Source organism: Chenopodium album, chromosome 6 (assembly GCF_948465745.1).
Source record: "Chenopodium album chromosome 6, dcCheAlbu1.1, whole genome shotgun sequence".
Taxonomy (NCBI): Eukaryota; Viridiplantae; Streptophyta; class Magnoliopsida; order Caryophyllales; family Amaranthaceae; genus Chenopodium; species Chenopodium album.
The window spans coordinates 59,303,085-59,322,744 of NC_137839.1; the positions used below are offsets into that span (position 1 = coordinate 59,303,085).

At 33.7% G+C, this 19,660-nt stretch overlaps 2 protein-coding genes across 2 annotated transcripts; one reads left to right on the forward strand and one right to left on the reverse strand.

Annotated features, from left to right (window-relative positions):
- The first annotated feature begins 3,746 nt into the window (after positions 1-3,746).
- Positions 3,747-9,556, forward strand: LOC145634941 (uncharacterized protein At4g18257-like). Its single transcript, XM_081686264.1, has 3 exons — positions 3,747-4,178; positions 5,392-5,709; positions 8,899-9,556. The coding sequence occupies exons 1-3, from the start codon at positions 3,772-3,774 to the stop codon at positions 9,062-9,064; spliced, it is 891 nt and encodes a 296-aa protein (XP_081542390.1). The 5' UTR covers positions 3,747-3,771; the 3' UTR covers positions 9,065-9,556.
- Positions 9,557-10,072: 516 nt separating this feature from the next.
- LOC145634942 (pectinesterase-like) lies at positions 10,073-15,082 on the reverse strand. The gene is made up of 2 exons (XM_081686265.1): positions 14,000-15,082; positions 10,073-10,847 (listed from the first exon to the last, which is right to left on the reverse strand). Exons 1-2 carry the CDS (start codon positions 14,937-14,939, stop codon positions 10,156-10,158), a joined length of 1,632 nt encoding a protein of 543 aa, XP_081542391.1. The 5' UTR covers positions 14,940-15,082; the 3' UTR covers positions 10,073-10,155.
- Between the last annotated feature and the right edge of the window lie 4,578 nt (positions 15,083-19,660).

Below are 19,660 nucleotides of genomic sequence, written 5' to 3' on the forward strand. Positions count from 1 at the left end.
AACATATCTTCACCCCACTATCTCTTACTTTATCATTTCTCACTCCTTTCATAGTCCCCACTTCCTCTCACATTCTTTTACTTTATCATTTCTCACTCCTCCAACCTACCCCACTAACATCTTATTTTATTAAAGTCAATAAAATCTCCTAAAACTACGTGTAGGTCAAACTGTGTCACTTAAAAAAACACGGAGGGAGTACTAGGAATTAAAATAATCAAAGCATGATTTCTATATCAAAATAATAACAATTAAATTACTTACTTGGATGCCTCGTATCTCTTTCTAATAACAAAATACACGCATTAGTAACTTCAAGGAAAATATTAATGCAAACAATTAATTTAAATAATTAAAATAGAGATTTGGGACCAAACCCTCAGAAATTATCAACCTTTCACGTCTAGGGCGCTGTCAATATCGAACTTGGCTAGGTATGTCTAGGACTTGTGAATGCTGAATTTTGTATTTTGAAAAGGGCTAGGCTTAGATTAAGAATTGAGAGAGAATAATCTTTAGCTTAGAGAGAGAAGAGAGATGATTGGTGATTGTTGATGATTGTGAATTGAAAAAGGGGTGATATGACTTCTATTTATAAGGAAAATAGAGGGTCGAAGGAATAGAAAAGAATCCGAATTCGAATCGAAATAAAACTCGTCGGTCAGTAGTTTTAGAAGATTTTGTTTTTATCATATGTTTTGATCTAGAAGTCCAAATAAGTCGTATAATATGTCGTTGGAAATCTCTTGAAGTCTACTTTCCAACCAATTAGAATCAGATTAAAATCTTTTATAGATAAAAAGATATGTCCGAAATAGTGGGACGGTGTTTGTTTTGGATAGAGTTTTGTATTTCTTTCATATCTTTTTCGGAATTAATATTATAATATATCATTGGAAAGATAATTTCAAGATCTATCCAACCATATAAGATTTGGATAAAAATTATGAGGCACGAAAATAATATTTGATTGTCTTTGAACATCTTTAAATTTGAATAGAATTAGGACTTAAAAAAAAGTTTTAAAAAAGGAAAGTTTTTATTCAATTTCAAATTATTTAATTTTTATCTTTTCAAAAAGGATAATTAAGATAATTTAGAAACTCATAGAAGCTTATAATTAAATCCTAATTAGTTTAGGAATAGGATTAAACCTTTGGACCCTCCACATGATCATTGGGTCGTAGGTAAAATACGGTTTGGGTCCAGTTTAGTATTTTGGCCATAAATTCCTCATTATTCATCGGAATTGGGCTTATAATATATCGTTGGAAAAGTCTTTCAAGCCCCATCCAACTACACTATTATTGAACGCATATCATGGACTAGTCTAAATGGGACTGGATATTTTCATAAATAGAGTAACAAAAGGAATATTTTTGAAAACAGAAAGAAGTATTTTTTTTAATTAAAACAACCGCATCACAAGACTTTTCACATTTTCACTTTGTTCGATAATCAAATGACGTGAAAGATATTAATCACTGGGTTTGGTTTTTGGGGAGACACATTTGAGTGTCTACAAAGTCTAACTTGTTTTGGGGTATTTTTACCCCCTTTTATAGATAAATGAGAGACCAACAAGTGACCCAATTATAGGTCGATACGTGGCATCATGCTCAGCTAAATAAAGGCCAATAAGAGCATGACACATGGCCTAAAGAGAGATATAAAAAAAAACGGGCTCAAAGCCCATTAAAGAAACATGCCTAGCATGAAGGAAACCCTAATACACGTGTCAACCCACGTATAGGGCAGCCGATCTTCATAGGTTATGAAACCCTAGGAGCATGATATCCCATTTCCCTATAAATACCCCATCATTTCATGATGTAAAACAGGAACACACAATTCCCAAAGGCACTCTGCCCAAAAATATGCTCTTACTTCTCTTCTCTCTATGAAATTTCGTTTTCCGGTCAATAACTTGATCGTCGGAGGCGGATCTCCGATAAACCGGAAATCCATTGTTTTGCAGGTGTTCAGGCCATACGAGTGTAGCATTTCAGATCTGTCTCCCGAGGGAATACATACCCCCACCAGTTATCCAAAAAATGCCTGAAACATAACTCACATCTAGTACAAATGGGATCAAAATTGGCAATTTTTGTGGCTAGAATAGAAGCAACAAGAAGGATAGCATGGTAAGTGTTCCACGTAAGCATTTTATATTTGTAGGGTACTTTGACGTGCCAAAGATTTTTCCATTTGATATGAGGGGAAGAAGGGTGGGGAGCAAAATTAGAAGCAAGGGAATAAGCACTGCCAATGGTGAATTGGCCATTAGTGGTAGAATGCCAACATATAGCATCTTTCACAGTAGCAATAGACGGGAGGGGAATGCTTTCAATCATAGAACACGAATGGGCAGGAATGATATGTCTAACTCTTTGCAAGTCCCACTTGCTATTTCTAATCACATTACTAACTCTCCAATGAGCCGATCTATCCGGAACATCTTTATCAATGACCAAATATAAGGGAGCATCTCCCACCCAATGGTGGAACCATAAACAAATGTCTTCTCCATCTCCCACTCTATACGAGATACCCTTCATAAGAAAATCCTTCCCTTTTTGGATATCCTTCCATAAAGGAGAGGCACTAGGGGAGGCATATCTATTAAGGAAAGAGGAGCGTTTAAAGTATTTGGCTTTTAAGATTTAAACCCACAACTTTTCCTACTCGTGAAGAATTTTCCACCCCAACTTAGCCATAAAAGCTAAGTTCCAATTTTTAAGGTTACGAATACCAAGCCCACCCAAACCTGAAGGAGGACAAATATTCTCTAGGCAAGTAATGAGAACTATCCACCTTGTTCAACAAAAACTTTCTACAACTTTTTTCAAGGTCCTCAAGGATTGATCAAGGAAGGACAGTGGTTTGCATGACATAAAGGGGGTAAGAATTGAGATCGATTTTGATGAGAGTACATCTTCCGGCCATATTCAAGAGTTTAGATTGCCACCCTCTAATCATAATCCTTGGTTTTCACAAGAAGATCACTATAATATGCCTTTTTCAACTTATAAGGGCTAATGTTTACCCCTAGATATTTCCCAAAAGAAGGAGCCCCCATAGTATTTGAAGCATTAAGAATGTTCATTTGACAGAAAAGACAAATTTTTGGAGGAAAAATGATTTTAGACTTAGAAGGGCTAATGAAAAAACCCGAAAGGTTCCCACATTCCATGAGAGTGTACTTAATGACCCCTAAATTATCAAGAGAGACATTGGCAAAAAGGAAAACATCATCGGAATGAAGAGCAGATCGATTCACTTTCGTCAGGTGAGGTGTGATCCAAATAACTGGTTCGACCTGAAATCTATACAACCCTTACAAAAGGAGTAACTCAACCCAAACTTGATTCGGTATATTAATACTCCCTCCGTGTTTTTTAAAGTGTTACACTTTCCAATTCCGGCAGTGTTTTTTTTAAGTGTTACACTTCCTTTTTTGGCAAAAAGCTACATTAAAAATATTATCTCTCTTCTCTCATGGTCTCCACCCAAACCCATTACTAATTTTTTATTATATTTTTCCTTTCACGTTCATTACTTTTCAATAAACTATTCACTCCACTATCTTTCTTTTACATTTTTTTAATACTCCAACAACCCCACTTACCTTTTATTTTATTTAAGTCAAGTAAATTGCTTACAACTATATGTTGGTCAAAATGTAACACTTAAAAAGAAACAGGAAGGGAGTAACCCGAACACGAAATAACCCGAACCTAGTTGTCCCGAATCAATACGGTTGGAAATCTAATGGTGAAAACGAAGCTCATCCTTGTTTTCTTAAAAATCAAAACTACAAATTCGAAAAAGGCAAAAACGCAGAGATTGAAGAACTACTCAACAATCCCTGCAACTAAGAGAGAGAAAGAATCAACAACAATGGCAGAAGAAGAGGAAAAGAGGAAGACGGTGTGGGCAGAATCACTAGGATGGCTGACAGAATCCACAATTATGCCGAAGAAGCACAAAGCCATTGAAGGTGTTGGTGCTTCTTCCATCTTTGAACTCAAAGCTGAACTCTACAAATCCCAGGAAGATGCCAAGAAATCCAAGGAACTTTCTGGTGCTGATGTTGAATATCACCGCGCCAAGAAGAAGATCACTGCCAATAACGCCTTTTCTCGCAAAAATTCCGGTGTTGATGCGAGGGCTCATCAGTAATTCTCTCTCCTCTTTCTGGGTTTTGCTTATTCATTGATTTTCTGTATTTTATATTGTGCTTGAATGCTTAATTTTTGGGTTGGCAATTGTTTTGTATGATTGATTTGCTTAGAAATGATTGGTTTTTTTTTTCATTAATTTTGTACCCAAATGTAATGTTATTAGGGTTTTGTTTTCACGGTTGAATTTGACAAAGTGGGTAAAGGAAAATTGCATTTTGTTTGGGTTTTGTGTTATGTTGATTAAAGGATTGTACCGTTGTGGTGCTCGACAACATATTGGGATGCTGATTTTGGGTTAGATTGAGTGAAATTGAGCTATATAATTGTTTGAGCTATGTTATAAGATGGAGACCAGTGATTGAAATTAGGGTTTGGGAGTAAGGATATGAAACTTAGTAAGAATTTGATGAATTGGTTTTAATGCGAGTTTGTTTGGAAAGAGATGTTTTATAGACACTTGAAATGTTTAAGGAGAATTTGATCCAACAAGTATTGTGCTTTTAAGTCGGATTGGTAGTATTTAATTCTTCAAGATGATTGGTTCTAGATTGATTATTTAGTGGTTCATGTGTGGTAATGTTATTTTTTTTTACAAAAGTAGATAAATAAAGAAGACTGATCACTGCTATAGATGATAATACATCTTGGGAACTCCATTGATATTTCTCTTTGATGTAGAAGAGTTCTTTTGGATATTTGACTAGGCATTATTCCACTGTAAATAGAATTAGGGCTTATGACAGGTGAAAGTACTATTTTGGTTTTTTGAGCTGACATTGTTTTGGAGGTTCCTTTTGTAGTTAAAATTTATTTGAGATTGTCAAAGAAGTTGGCTTGAGAGGGGTGAAAGAGCTTTCTCCTAGTTAACATGGAGCAACAGGTCTTGGTATTTTAAATACTGTAATTGGCTTAGGGCAAGAAAGTCACTGAACTAGCTTCCTCTGAAATCAATTTTCTGTACAAAAGTATGGCTGTTGAAGAAAGTTCTTCTCCTACCGACCCAGGCGACCCAGGAGAGGAGTTTTTTTTAGACTTTGGGGTTAATATTGGATTTGATATTTTGAGTGAAAAGAAAGCATTTCTAAATAATGTCCGTTTGGCTTCCAATGATTTTTTCTTGCTTCTTGCCTTTTCCACTTATTATGTCGCAGTTTGCTATATCTGCATTTATTTTGCTAGCTTACATTATTCCGTTATTACATCACAGGGATAAGCTAGCACTCAAGGCTGTTAGTGACGGTTCTGCTAGATATGCAGCATTGGAGAAAAAGGCTGCGTTGTATGAAAAGCTTGCCAGGGGAGAGCTTTCAGATGAGGAGGATAAAGAGAAGTATTGTGTTGATTTTTTCCGCAAGGGTCAAGAGGAAAAGGGACATCAGGAATTGCAAGCTAATGATTCTTCTTCTAGTAAAGTATCTGCAAAGATTGATGACTATGATGATTTTTTACCTTTCAATTCAAAGCCCTTGGGTTTGGGGCGTAGTGCTGGAATGTTTGACATTGATGAACACAAACGTTTTGTCAGGCAAGTCCCTATATCAGAGTGTAAATACTTTGTTTTAGCTTTATGACATTACTCTCTTTGGTTTCATGCATCAACAAAATTGCTTGTGGGAAGTGATGTTTTTTCCTCATAGCTGATTTGAAGGAATTTCATTTCTCCTTGTCATTGATATGCAGATAAGCTAGGAAATTAGTTTAAATTTACACATTTTTTTTAGTGTGTTTAGGTACAGTCCATTGTCACATATTCCAAGTGAAGTTATTTTCACAATTATCATGGGTAGGAAAGGAATTAACAAGTTCACTATTGGTGTAATCAAACTAAGAAACTTGTAAACATATTAGGACATCCTCAAAAGAAATGGTAAATAAACTATGAGCAACTAAGTTGGGTTGGCTTTAATTCCATTCATTTATGGGACAGATGATTGCAGGGCAGCATGGAGCCCCTTGTCTCCCATGAAAAGTAATTGCACAATTTTGTACTCAAATATTGGAAATCAAAGTGATGTTTGATTGTAATGTATGTAGAGTTGTAGACTATTAGAAGTTTGTAAGAATAGTTGAGACTCCACCTAGTTTGAAGCTCTAATTACACAGCTTTAGCCTTGTGGAGTTCCTTAGAGAAAGTGCTTTGATTTAAGTAATCTGTATTCTGTATAGCAGATGTGAGAATAAAAAACGACAATCAAGAACACATATATTGATCTTGAGGAAAACTGATTACCGAAGTTAGGCTAGGTTAAGAACTAGAGAACTTGTATACTTCCTCTGTTTTCTTTAATGTGCAACGTACACCTTTTCACGCATACCAAGGAAAAGGAGAAAAAGAAAAGGTGGCAAATTGTACACTCAATTCATTACTCTAATAAGCCACTAACTTAATCAATCAAATCCCTGTTAAAAACTGAAGCACCCTGTCTACATATCTACCACCACCTCCTGCCAATGGAAAATACCAGACTAGTTTCCGGCAAGAATAGTGTTTTCAGAATATCATTTAGAGGAATCCAATTGAAGAATGGACCCTAATTTAGCGAGTTTCTTGCAATGGCTTTTCATTGCATTAAACAACTGATATTAGACCATCTCCAATGGTGAGACTCAAATTTGAGTATTAAATACAAAATGAGTTGTTTTTTTACCTCCAATGGTGATACCATACTCACTTCTCAATTTAGCAACTCATGTGAAGCCTAATTTCCCAATGGTGAGACTCTCCAAAATATACAAATATCACTTTCAATTTGGCTCACCAAATCCTTTTATTTTTAATATCAAATATTGTAAGATTAAAAAAAAAAGGTAAAACTTAAATAAATTACAAAATAATTAGAATATTGACTTGGGGCCCACACTTTTTGTCAAATGAGACTCAAAGTTGGGTATCTAAACTTAGCAACTTTTTTTTGGAGTTGTTAAGTTTAGATACCAACTTATTGGTATACATTCTAAAAAATACTCTCTCTCCCTTAAATATACTCACGTGAGTCTCACCATTGGAGAGGGTCTTATTTGCTCTCTCCTACTCTTTAAAAATCAATTTTGTTTTGCTGTTTTAGTGATTTTTCCTCTTCCTTAATTTAAAGTTTGTAACCTTGTAGATATAGAAGAGAGGTGGTGGTGATTAAATTTGTAGATCTGGTGGTGGTGACGGGCCGACGACAGTGTTCAAGACGATGGTGAGGGTAAATGGTGGTGATGGAATGAGGGTGTTGGCAATTCCAATGAGGATGTTGGCTGTTTTCTTGAGGTAAATAAGGCGGTTTAGGTTAGGGTGGGTGGTCAGTGGTCACTAGAGCTGTTACTGTGAGGGTGGATGGTCACTAGGGTGGGTTCGGTGAGGGCGGATGGTGGCTGGGGTGGTGGGTCAGACCATAGGTCCATAGCAGTGGGAATGGAGAAGGAAAGGGGTTGAGGAGAGAGAGTTTATGAAATGTGGGCAGGGTAATTAAAAAGATTAGGGGATTGGGGTAGTCAGATAAAATTAGGCTGGTTAAATAAGGGTAGTATTGTAATTTTTAGTTAAAAAAATTCCATCTTTGGATGAGTTGCAAGTATTGTGACATTTTCATTTATCGGAAGTGCTGCTGATAAAAGAAAACGAGGAATTATATATCAAGCGTAATCCCACAATAGAAACAAATAAGGCCCGACTAATAAGCCCCAATAGAAAACCGAGGGGGACTACTTTATGAAAGATGAACAAAACATTGTCAACCCCTTGCTGGCTACATGATCCCAGAGAATCAGATATATAGTATTTATTCATTTTAGAATCTTGAGAAACTTATTGTTGTTAGACATGCATGCCATTTAGTACATAAGGTGATTCATTCCATACGGTTGCAGTATATCCTACTGCATACATATTTTGTGCAGAGATGTGGAAAAATTTTGGATGGAATTAGCACATAATTTGTAATTTACTATGTGGAGCATCTTTTTGTGGATGAATCACTTGTGAGGACAAGCATTGTACCATATAGGTTGTATTTTGAAGGCATCTTGAGCTGCTCTTAAATTATTTGCTGCACTTGCCTCATGGGGTATTTTATCTTTATGTTGTATTTTTGAAAGTAAAAATACTGTTTGGGTTAAATTATGGTAGGGTTATTCTTTAGTGTTGATCCTCTGCAATCATGGACCTGTTCCCTAGATCTGACAGGCAGAGACTACTACTGTAGCCTCACCTCTCCATTTCACCTGTAATTAAACTGAATTTCTCGTAAGGTATTTATTTGTGCTTGTACTGTGCTTGCAATCTGATTGTACTACGAAATTATGAATTAGGTAATCCTGTGCATAATCACTAACTAGAAATTCCGAATAAGAAGGGATTGGAGGAGAAGAGTGGGTTAGATGCATCTAGGAAGGGCTTGCACAATTTATATTCCTGCTAACATGATAGAAATTTAGCATCTAGACACATAATGTTGCAATTGCAAATTTCAGTGGATCACAAGCTTGAGCATTTAAATTGATTAATTGCCTAGTAGCTAAGAGCTGCAAATTGAGCAGGTTAATGACTAACCACCATGAATGGTTGGGCTAAACTATGAAAAACTTGGATACAGTTTTGGATGCAACTACTTACTGCATACTGTTATGATCTTGTTGAATTTCCTTTTCTTTTGTGTTTATTTTTATGAATATATGTATAACATATAGATTTCTTATTTTCTACCTTTTTTCCAATTGATACTTGTAGGGAAGTTCATGAAGAGGTGAATCAAGCCAGAGTAAATACTTCTGAACTGAAGTTACGTCGGCAAGAACAAGCAGCAGCTCGTCGAGAAAAGCTTCGACAGGCTTATATTCGGAAGCAACTAGAGAAGGTGAAGTCTGCGACAATAGCAAAACAGGAGCAAGCCTAACCAGCTAATGCTGCTGTTGAATTGCTTTGCGTATTAGCTGGTCTGGTGACTCCTTAACTGTTGCTATTGTGGGTATCAAGAACCTTAAGCAGCTTGCCAATATTTGTGCAAAATAGCTGAAAAATCTGGTGCAAGATACCAGGCCTTACACTGCCATTGGCTTGTAAGTAGAGCTATTAGGGCAGCATGTCAATCGAGGCACATACATAACTTTTAGAAGCCTTGAAGCACAATAGTCAAGACCCAAGAATCAAAGATTCATGTATCTGAAATGATGCGTCACAGTTAACCTAACTGTGGTACTGAAAGAAATTTGGAATTATGAATTCACCTTGCATGCTCTCCATATGATACTTTGTGAGCTATGTTTGTAGATTTACCCTCATTTATCATTGTATATTTGTATTAACAACCCTGATATAGTGATATGTAATGAATTTAATTGTGCAAATTCTTAAGACAGCATATAAAAGCTTCTCTTAGCTACCAAGCTTTAAACTTTGTTTTAGTTATCCAAGCTGACTTGAAAAGAAGATACAGTCATTCATATAATGACCCAATATGGTTCTACTCTATGCTTCACAGGGACAGGTATGACAGGCGCTGAAGTTGCAAGTGTTGGCGGCCAGTGTGTAATGGCTAATGCCAGTCTCATGCTTTTCGGTGAATATAATTTGTTAAGGCACTAAAATTCAGTGCGAGAACACCTTCCTTGTGTGAAAACAAATTTGCAAGTCCTATGTTCTTTAAATTAAGGGTTGTTCTAAATTATGATTTATTCTCGAGAACACTACTGCAAATTAAAGCTTCAAGCCAATTCATCTACTATTTTCTTAAAATTACAGGAAGTATGCTTTTACAAATATACATTGGGTTCAAATAACAAACACAACAACTTACAAATAATGACAAAATTTTTACATGTTAGTAATATATGATTTGAGCTCGCTTAAGCCCTTACCACAAGCTATAGATTGCAGCTATGACTAGCATATACAAGTACTTCGTAATAATATACAGAGTAATGTTTAATACAGTATGATTCTTCAACAGAAATAACTTATAGAGACGGAGCATAGTTAAAAATATAATCACAAGCCATATGTGAATGGCACTCCAGAGGCAGGAATCCACTTATCCCCTGCCAAAAATCTCCCAACAGTAAACCTTCCAGCCTCAATCGGACTGCTAATGACATGGTACCCGGGCCACCTGACTCGGCCACGAGTACTGGCTCCGGCACCATAGTTCATATACTCCCCATAATAGAGAGTCTTTAACGCAAAGTCCCCATTCCACGGGGCCCACCCGGCTTCATCCACCATTCCATCAATGTTAGACTTCATAACCACAGTTCTTGAGTACATCTTCCAAGGCCTCCCTAGGAAGGTCTGAAATGAACCTTGGACAACCTTAAGGTCCGGAGCAGCCTCGATGATCGAGCCGTGGATCACGATCCCCGTGTTCTCATTAGGGTCGGATCTTCCTTGGGCTGTAACTGTGTTCATTTGGTTGATCATAGGTCTCCTTGCATAGATATTGCAGTTTTGGAGGACAGCAGCCGCGTTACCAAATATAAAATCGACTGTACCGTAGATGTCGCACTCTTTGTAGAATTGACGCTTCGAGTGGACATAGAGGGTGTCTTGGTACCCTTTGAAGCTACAACGGTAAAAAATGGAGAAATCGGACCCAGACCGAAGGGCAACTGCTTGGTGTTTTTGTGGTCCGGCTGTGTTTTCAAATGTTATGCCTTTTGCTATGAAGCCATTCCCTGAAATACCTGCATGATATTTACAATAATAAGTAATCTATCTAGCAAGGAATATTTACTACGTAAAATATACTTCAAAATATTGTTTGGTAAGGGAGAAGCTTATTACTCCCTCTATCCCTAATTATTTGCTCCACTTTTTTTTTTTAAGGTGTCTCCAAAAAATTGCCTCATACTACTTTTGGCATGTTTTCCCACTTGCACTCTCTCTTTTTCTCTCCTCGTTGATATTTGTGTCAACCCATGTGCACCAATTTTTTGCCCAAAGCTTTAATAAAGTGAATTTATGGTTTGGGGCAAACAATTAGGGACAGAGGGAGTAAATAACATTTACTCGTAATAATAAAGATAACATTAAATATAATAGCGCTTTAAAAGTGACAGATTACATTTTTCAAAATGTTAGCATAGTTTTTTACAAATATGTACAACTTTGGTTTTAGCGCGGGAATTAAGAAAGTTATAAATTTTGTAAAAACTAATGATTAAAAGTACATATGTGCATATGGGGTTAGAGACAGATATGGAGAAAGAATTAGTAGTTGGGAATAATTAAAGGGTTAGAGAAAGTGTTGGGAATTAATGTTAAAAGTACAAAAAAGTAAAGGAAAAAAGATGACAACTCATAAAAAGAGGGTAATAATGTCAAAAAATACAACCTTTAATAGAACTAGGGTATCCTACGCGCGCGATGCGCGCGAAAGAGTTAGCTCTTGCATAGAAGTTGTATTAGCGCGTAGTTACACCTTTGGTTTGGGTGGTAAATCTGGTAGTTTTAATACGTACTATTTGGTTTATGTGCCTATATAATGGTTTTGTAGAAATAATATAAAAACCCACCAAAATCTTAAATGATAATTATTTTTTAAAACTCTCAAAAGTTTGACAGTGTTATTTCAAAATTATTATTAAATAATATTTAATTGATTTGAATTCCTTCATATCTTAAGCTAGTTTAGAACGAACTCTTAATTGATTTGCATGATTCAATAATACTTAACGTATTTTTCTTCAAACGAATTTTTTGTGAGCTTGGTCATACGGAGTACTAATATATGAAATGTTCGTTGTAAACTTAATAATGTAAGTTCAATGTTCTACGACCATCTAATATCTATATCTATATCTAATACTAAAGCAATAACCACTTAGTTATATTTTTCCTCTTAAATTCTCTCCATATTTAATACATTTTTTTTTTCTATAATCGATTTCCTTCGATTATAGGATTTTAAAGTTATTTTTACCTCTTGATAACATCTGCTCAAATATCATTATTTAATATGACTGTCATTTAAATTCCACGTTGTTTATGTGCGTGCCATCAAATAATGTACAATTAAAAAGCTAATAAACCTTAACAATATTTAAAATAATTAAAGGACAACAAAATTGTAAATAAGAAGAGCAACCACGAAGGAATAAAAATAAATCATCTCGTGGTAATAAACAAAGTCTTCGTACATGCAATTTTTTTTTTCCTTTTTAAATAACAATAATAACATATGAAGTACAAAACATTATAATTTTTTTATTTTAAAAAAAGGCATTACAATTTTTTGTTAAAAAAAAAAAACTTTGTATTAATTGATGGTATGTTTAATGGAAAAAAAACCCAATTAAATATATTAATGAGAGTAAACATATTAATGAGGGTGAAAAAGTAAATATATATTTTTGTACACAATTTTGTGCATATTTTTGAGGGTATAGTTGGTAGCACACTATTCCTAAGAGTTATTTTCTACTTTTTATAAGGTAGGGAAAAGAGTCATTGTATTTTGGTTTACCAAAAAGGAAATGAGGCTTTGTATTAAGGGACGTAAGGAGTATTTTATCATTCCAATAATCACTTGTGTCAACGTATTCACGCTACTTTAACATCTACTCTTCGCTATTTGTTAAAAGGTACCTGATATCGTTAGATTTGTCGAACATGACCTTCTTTTAGGAACTTCGAGTTATTAAGGATTATAATAATCTAATAAAACATGAAATTTAACTTACCTTATATAAACTTAGTTGAATTTGACTACATTTTTGTAAATTAGTTGTTATTTGAATTTGGATAGTCTTTATATTTCTTGAACTTAAATTATTATAAGTTATTGTTCTCGAATTTATCTTATATGAATTTAGTAGAATTCATCAAAACTTAATTTTCATGAATTAAATTATAAGCAAAATAAAATAGCAAAATCTTAGTGTGTTAATTATTAACAATGGATGGAGGAAGTAAACAAATAAAATAGCAAAGTCTTAGTGTGTTAATTATTATTGTATGGAGTAGTTCTTTTTCATGTGAAAAAGGAACTGAGTACCATCATGGTCACTACATAAGTGCATGGGTATCTTCATGTAGCAACTATAGCTTTTAAACAATTGAGTAAACTAAAGTAACCTTACCATATGACGATGTACTTGGAAAAATTTAAACAATAACAATTCACCACTAGTCAATTTAATGTAATTACTCCTTTTGATTCTTTTTGTTCTCGTTTAAAATCTTAGTACTATTTATAAGTTAACATAATAATCTTTTAAATTACTCTTAATATATTAAACACAATAATAAAGTTATGTTACTTTTATTTTATTTTATTTTATTTTTTTGACACAATGCTACTTTTATTTTATTTGCCTTTAATTTGAAAGTAATTTATTACTATTATTTAACTGTTATATTTATTTATATTAAGGTCAAAGTAATATTGAAAAACATGTATAATCATAAAGGAAAGAACATTAAGATTGGAGGGATTAAGAAACAGACGTGATATTTGTTTCTTATTGTCTAGGTTTTTTGAGTCAATTGTTTTTTTTTTTCTTTTCTTTGCTTAGACATAGATAAACACATTTAATGCAAGCCTTGTCCTACGAACATCACGTAACATGGATTAGAGACATGCTCAATAGTGAATAGTAAAATACAATAATGCAAATAAAAGCTTAAAAAACTTCTTAATTTAATTTAATTTTTTTAATTGGTAATTCATATGGATTTTTGATGTGATATACGTTGAATATGCATCATATATTGTAGGAATAATTACTTATTATTAGACGGCTTATATATAACTCAAAATTATTGGAATTATTTATTTATATTACTATTATTTTCTAGGAATTCATAATGATGTAAAATTAATTAATCAACTCACCAAAAGTTGCTGATCGAAAGGTGGTGGAACCATCAAAGACATTCTTGTTGCCCGTCACAATTGTGGCATCAATTCCATCTCCTATTAACATCAAATTTATCATCTTCTTTGTAATCACAATGTTCTCTTTGTAAATACCGGCTTTTACGTGTATAATAAATCTCTCTATTCCATTTCTTAGGTGTTTTGTAGCATCTATAGCTTCACATATAGTCTTATAATTACCCGTACCATCTTTAGCCACCACTAAGTCCACTTTCATAGTTAAAATGGACGTATGGATTAGCTTATGATCGCGCTTGGTCATCCATGATGGGATTCCATGGGCTAATAATCGTCGATGACCACCACTCCCAATAACACCACTTGTACGTTTCCATGTGTAGGGCTTGAATGGTATAGTTGAGAGGGCTCCGTTTATTGCAAGTGCATTAGTAAGCAATAGGGAAAAATTCGTCGATGTGAAGGTGTACATCTTTGAATTCATGGGCACGTTAAGATCACTGAACCCATCTTTGCATGTCTCTAGGTTGGTACTAGCTGCACTTAAAGATGTTTGAATGTCATCTTTTGTTATAGAATGATCATGACTTCTCGAGGCTAAGATTGTGTGGTTCATCTCATGTATTGTATCCTCGTATAGCTCTAGACAATCCTCCCAGGCAACCTTGGCTAGCTTGTCAAATGAACTAAAGTCCATCGACGAGACCAATCCATGGACCATTAGGGCATGATCAAGGGTTATCTTGAGAGAACTATCGCGAATTGCTAATAAGGTAGACTCTTGCAATGATGGTGGGACATTTGATATGATAAGTGAGTTGCATATTTGAGGGTATGGAGTTTTGTTACATAAGTTTATATGTGCATGTATCTTATTAGGAAGACATTGGATTGAAGGAAGTAAAAAGAGAAATGCTAAAACAAATAGCTTTTCCATGAGGGTAACACTAGTATATGCCTATATGGTCAAGAAAATCTAGCTAGTTTATAGGGTGTGCAAATAATTCATAAGCACTTTTTCATTTCTCAACTTTGGAAATAAATGTTTGTATTTATAGAAAGTTGATTTTGTTTTTATGTGGTTAGAAATTAAATATGTCAAGAGATTTGTGTAGTTTGGGAAAATGGTTATCTATGTGAATTAAGAAAGCGAACTAGGTATGCGTTGTAATATAGTTTATGATGATGTGTACCTTAGTGGAAGGATCATGTGATAATTTATGGTCGTTTTGAAATAATGAAATTGTTATTAATTTTTAATTGCATATGGGCGGATATGATCCGACAATCCAAATAAGAAATTAGCTTACGATATGTTCTCTTCACTTGAATTATTATTTGTTGTTATGATTTTAATTATTTGAAGTTAGTCTTTTCTAGTCTGATTTGACATAATATTCATGTCAGTCTTGACCTAAGAAGCGATAAAATAGAAGTAGCTAGGACCAAGTAGTTGTGTTGGGCCAGCTTTTGGTTTAAAAATGCTTATATTGGACTGTCCAAAGCATGTAATAATATTTTTCGAAACTTCAAGCCTAATATTTCTACTTTTCCTAGGATAATTTTAGGGCTAGGCTATGTTAGTCATGATTAAGTCAATCTATCTTATATGGATGCATTTGACGATATTTAACTAAATCGTTATCCCGTACATGGGGTTGAATTTGTATTTTCAAAAACATTGTCAAATGAAGATAATCTTGTCAAAAAAAAAAAAAAAGAAAAAAAAAAGAAGAAGAAGATAAGATGATCTAATTGGCAGTAAGGCCAGTAACCTTATAAGTATAGGCGGAGAAAAGGAATAATTCCGCCTCAAGGGCCCTTATGTGACCAAAGACTACATTTTTCCTAAAGTGTAGGCGGAGAAAAGGAATAATTCACAACTCTCATTCACAAAGCCGAACTATTATGGTTAGACCAAAGACTACATTTTTCCTTAAGTAGTTGTTAAAGGTTCAACTTAATTTTGGACAAATATCTCATGCATTAAGATACTCCAATAATTGCTAAAATTATACTCCATTTTTTGAGTTTTAAAGGAATCATATCATTTTAAACTTTGTCACATCATGAAAAAATTTAATGTGAAACAAAATAAATAAAAAGTCCAAACGGCATCATAAATGCAATCTTCAGTTATGGAGAGGACAAGTGGAGAACCACTATATGAAATTTCGTAAATCTTAAGTAATAGGCTCACAATTACAAAATGTTCATTTTCTCTATAATCCCTTTTATTAAAGATTGAAGAATACAAAATTAGGTGTCAAATGGTTTAATTTCGTCTTCTAGTCTTTTAGGAATACATACAGGCTCTATTTTCAATCTTTAACCTATAAAAGGTGTTATTTCATTCATCTTATCTAAAAAAGTAGGGATTTAAACAAGTCGAGACCAGCATAATATAACCTTATTCATGTTCATATTCATTTAATTTCGTCAAGTTCGAACTTTTAGTGGAGCTCAAAAATTTGTTTAAGTTTTACACTTTTATGTTTATTTAACATTTGGAATTTTTTTAAAGATAAACTATAAAAAATTCCTAATTATAAAGTCTATCTACAATTTTATTTGACAAGAAATTTGATTCATCAAATTATATATATCAATTGTGAATCAATAATCAATGTCAGTTATTAACTGATTGAAGGTTGTGCATTTCTTATAAATATACAATTGGTTCATGTTAAAACTCATTCATCACTGAATAAGTTTAAAACTTTCAAATTTTGATAAACAATCGGCTTTTTAACCTAATAAAGTGATATGTTAATATAATGAGTTTACATTTAAAATAAAAAATAAAAAATAAAAATAAAAATCCTCTTGAAATGGGAAGGAAAAGAACGGTAAGTTGGTAACCCTTTAACTTCACACATAGGCATTCGATTCTTAGATTGATCTCACTAGTCTATCATTATGACTCTCTTTCTCTTGACCCACTCTTTCTATCATGGTTTAGCACCATCGTCTAAACCTAAAATCAACACTATTACACAAACGACTATTGTTGTTAATTCTATCCAAATCAAACTACTAGCTAGCTTGACAAGAAGTTTATATGATCCTCATTATCTCTAGGTGGCCCTATTACAAGCAGGGCTGCAGGCTAAGATGTAACATTAATATATTTAATTATAATAATTACAAAATTATTAGATAAGGATCGGACAATAGGAGTTAATATGGAGGTATAACAATTAGTTGTTAATAATGCAATTATTTACGATATATGATAGGAAAGGATTGCGTGATTACATGATACTTGCACAAATTAGTTGAAATTGCAATTCCTTTGACGAAATCTGCATTATTATCATCTATAATTATAAAACCAAACAAATAAATAAAAAGCCTGAATTAGGCCAATTTATAAGATTATCAACAATAATGACATAATTGGCAAGTCAAAGACAACTAGCTACTGCATTTTTGTAATGGAAAATTTGCGCAGAATAAACCGATATTTGTCTCATTCGTCCAAAATGGTATCACCTTTCGATTATTTTTTTAATAATCAAACCTTTATACCCAATTTGCTCAAAATAGTCCTAGGTGCCTTATAACCGATTGAGTAGGTTTTTTTTTATTATTTTTTTTAATTAAGTTTAATAATTTAAATGTGTCACCATGTAATTGGTCAAAAAATAAGTTACGGAGTATAATTTTAATTTTTTTAAGGGAATGATTATTACTAGGAACATTATTTAATTATGTTAAAACTAACATTTGGTTTAAAAATGATAAAATTTAAACAACCACCATCAGCCCTAGCTTGCCAACCACTTCCTCACCGCCACCATCGGCACAAACCCTAGATTCCCTGTGCCGGTCGCCGCTCCTTCCCCTACCCTTGTCTGTCACCTCTAAACCACCACACCCATTCCTGTAACAATGGTGGTGATAGTGAGCGGGTGAATATGTGTGTGTGCGTGCGCGCTGAGGAGTTATTATGACAACAGGTTGAAATCAAGGTTTGGAAGGGGAGGGGCTAAAATTAAGGCGTTGGATGGGGAGGGGGTCGGAAGTGGGACAAGGGAAGGGAAGAGAGGTCAAAATCGGGTGAGGGAAGAGAAGGGGGCTGGAAAAGGGGCATGGGAAGGGAAGGGGGCTGGAAAAGGGACATGGGAAGGGAAGGGGGCCGGAATAAGGATGGCGGAAAAGAAGGGATTGTCAAGGTGGCGATAGGGGCTGTGGACTGGGTTATTTATTTATTTATTTATTTATTTTTTATTATTATTTTTATTTTTCAGTTTTTTTTTTTTTTTTTTTTTTTTTTTTTTTTTTTTGTAAAGATTTTTTTTAATTTAATTTTTTCCAATTTAATTTTTAAATTTTTTTTGACCAATCACAAGGCGCTACGTGTCAAGTAACTTGGTATAATAATTTAGATGACCTGTTGTGAACATTTTGAGCGAATGAGTATAAAGGTCGGATTACTAAAAAAATAATCAAAAGGTGGAATTATTTTGGGCGGAGGAGATAAAGGTCAGATTAATCCAAGCAATTTTTCCGTAATGGAATAAGACCATAAAAATTTACTTAAATTATCAACTATATATAAAACTTCAATGGTATATCACTCGTGTCACACGTTTAGAGACATGTCTATTACACACACATACCATGCTATTTATAAAATGAATGACTTTTATAGCATACATTCAAATGTAAAATAGGTTATGTAAGAAATGCTAGTTAAAGACCTTAGTATTTTGACCCTTTTTTTGGGTTTGTGCTCTTTTCTTTTGAGAGTTTATAGGGCTTGGACTCTATCTATATATATTTATAATTTTCTAAGACATATGTCGAATACCATGTAAAATTAAATGGAGTAATTTTTATGAGACAATGTGATTAAAAAGAATATTACAGATAATGTTTAAACATTGATAGAACTAGATATAAAAAATAAATAAATAAATTATAACTATAAAGGCGTGCATATAAATTATTTCAAAATGCATTAAATATCTCTATAATATCTATAAGGTAAAAGCTAATGAGCACCCCCAGGGCGTTAGATAAGATAATTAAAAACGGAAATATTAGAGTAAAACTAACATTAATTACACCGAACGACCCGTGATTTTGTCATGCATTGCTAACTTAATACTCTTTCAACCAATAAAATTATTTCTTAACTAACGCCCCGGGACGCTCATTAGCAAAGATCATATATATAATAAACACCATCCAAGTCATATAATGATGTATTGAAAGCTACACCTTTCATTAAAGGCATCTAGTAGTACGAGCATATGATCATCCAAGTCAATTTATGCACCCTAAGTTTACATAATCCACACTCAATATCTCGTGAAACTTTAAGGATGTTAGGTTTGATAAGATAATTTCAACGTCTAAGCTTTATGTAATTGTAACATTAAACACTTTGTTCGTCATTATTTAGGTAAATAGCTCTATCCAAGAGTCTTGGTTGGTGAAATTTGATGTGTATACAATTAACAAGTCCATATTTTGCCATGTGTATAATAATCAAACTCTTTTTTGGGTAATAATTAGCCAATAACAAGAGATTATTCACATGTTACATAATCCAAGGTGTTGGTGATCGGAAATTTAATGTTATATTGAGATCATTCTATCTTTGGACTTCTATCTATACTAGGGTATCCTACGCGCGCGATGCGCGCG

Bases quoted from the DNA above. Each gene is read 5' to 3' on its own strand.
- LOC145634942 (XM_081686265.1), bottom strand. From the start codon at position 14,939: ATGGAAAAGCTATTTGTTTTAGCATTTCTCTTTTTACTTCCTTCAATC. The intron at 10,848-13,999 runs GTGAGTTGATTA...AATATCATGCAG, and splicing joins CTTTCGATCAGCAACTTTTG to GTATTTCAGGGAATGGCTTC.
- LOC145634941 (XM_081686264.1), top strand. From the start codon at position 3,772: ATGGTGAAAACGAAGCTCATCCTTGTTTTCTTAAAAATCAAAACTACA. The intron at 4,179-5,391 runs GTAATTCTCTCT...ATTACATCACAG, and splicing joins GTTGATGCGAGGGCTCATCA to GGATAAGCTAGCACTCAAGG. The intron at 5,710-8,898 runs GCAAGTCCCTAT...TGATACTTGTAG, and splicing joins GAACACAAACGTTTTGTCAG to GGAAGTTCATGAAGAGGTGA.